Source organism: Myotis brandtii, unplaced genomic scaffold (genome assembly GCF_000412655.1).
Source record: "Myotis brandtii unplaced genomic scaffold, ASM41265v1 scaffold10792, whole genome shotgun sequence".
Lineage (NCBI taxonomy): Eukaryota > Metazoa > Chordata > Mammalia > Chiroptera > Vespertilionidae > Myotis > Myotis brandtii.
This window is the reverse complement of record NW_005353674.1, coordinates 4551-5810: the sequence shown is the minus strand read 5'-3', so window position 1 is coordinate 5810 and position 1260 is coordinate 4551. Positions and strand designations below refer to the sequence as shown.

The 1260-nt window shown below is 40.0% G+C and overlaps 1 protein-coding gene across 1 annotated transcript; it reads left to right on the top strand.

Moving 5' to 3' along the window:
- Positions 1–392: 392 nt before the first annotated feature.
- On the top strand, positions 393–1218 carry LOC102246884 (olfactory receptor 6C3-like; the record flags this gene model as incomplete). The annotated part of the gene is made up of 1 exon (XM_005857184.1): positions 393–1218. A coding segment is annotated over one exon (826 nt), but the record flags the coding sequence as incomplete, so codon positions are not given.
- Positions 1219–1260: the final 42 nt, after the last annotated feature.

Here is a 1260-nt window from a genome sequence, read left to right as displayed (position 1 = left end):
TTTAGCATTTCTTGCATTGGTGGCTTGGTGGTAATAAGCTCTTTAGCCCTTTTTGTCTATGAAGCTCCTTATTTCTCCTTCAGTATTGATGGATAGCCTTGCTGGATATAGTGTTCTTGGATTCAGTCCCTTGCTTTGCATCACTTTGTATATTTTATTCTATCACCTTCTGGCCTGATGTGTTTCAGTTGAGACATCAGTTGATAGTCTGTTGGGAGATCCCTTATGGGTAACTTTCTGTTTCTCTCTGGCAGCCTTTAAGATTCTTACTTTGTTGTTGGTGTTTGCCAATCTAATTAGGATGTGTCTTGGTGTCGGTCTTTTTGGGTTCATCTTATTTGGGATTCTGTGAGTTTCGTGGACTTGTGTGAGTTTTTTCTTCTCAATATCAGGGAAGTTTACCTGATTATCATCACCCTAACCTTGGTGGACTCCCATCTACAGACGCCTATGTACTTCTTCCAGAACTTCTCTTTCTTAGAAATCTCATTTACAACTGTATGTATCCCTAGATTTCTGGGGGCAGTTATCACCAGGGATAAGGCTATTTCCTATAATAACTGTGCAGCTCAACTATTTTTCTTTATTTTCATGGGGGTGACTGAATTTTACCTTCTAACTGCCATGTCCTATGACCGCTATGTGGCCATCTGCAAGCCCCTGCATTATACAATCATCATGAACAGGAAACTCTGCTCCCTGCTTGTGCTGTGTGCGTGGCTGGGAGGGTTTCTGACCATTTTCCCTCCCCTTATGCTTCTCCTCCAGCTGGATTACTGTGCTTCCAATATCATTGATCACTTTGTATGTGACTATTTCCCCCTTTTACAACTATCTTGCTCAGATACATGGCTCCTAGAAACAATTGGTTTTTACTTTGCTTTGGTTACTTTGCTATTCACTTTGGGTTTGGTGATTTTATCGTATGTGTACATTATCAAGACTATTTTGAGAATCCCATCTGCTAGTCAGAGGAAAAAGGCTTTCTCCACTTGTTCCTCTCATATGATTGTCATTTCCATTTCTTATGGAAGCTGTATATTCATGTATGCTAATCCCTCTGCAAAAGAAAAGGCATCATTGATCAAAGGAGTAGCTATTCTCAATACCTCTGTTGCCCCCATGCTCAACCCCTTCATTTACACCCTGAGAAACCAGCAAGTAAAACAAGCCTTCAAAGACATGGTCCATAAAGTAGTATTTTCTACAAATAAATGATTTTTTTATTTTGTCAGAAATAAAGGGCACTCTCAAAGAGCA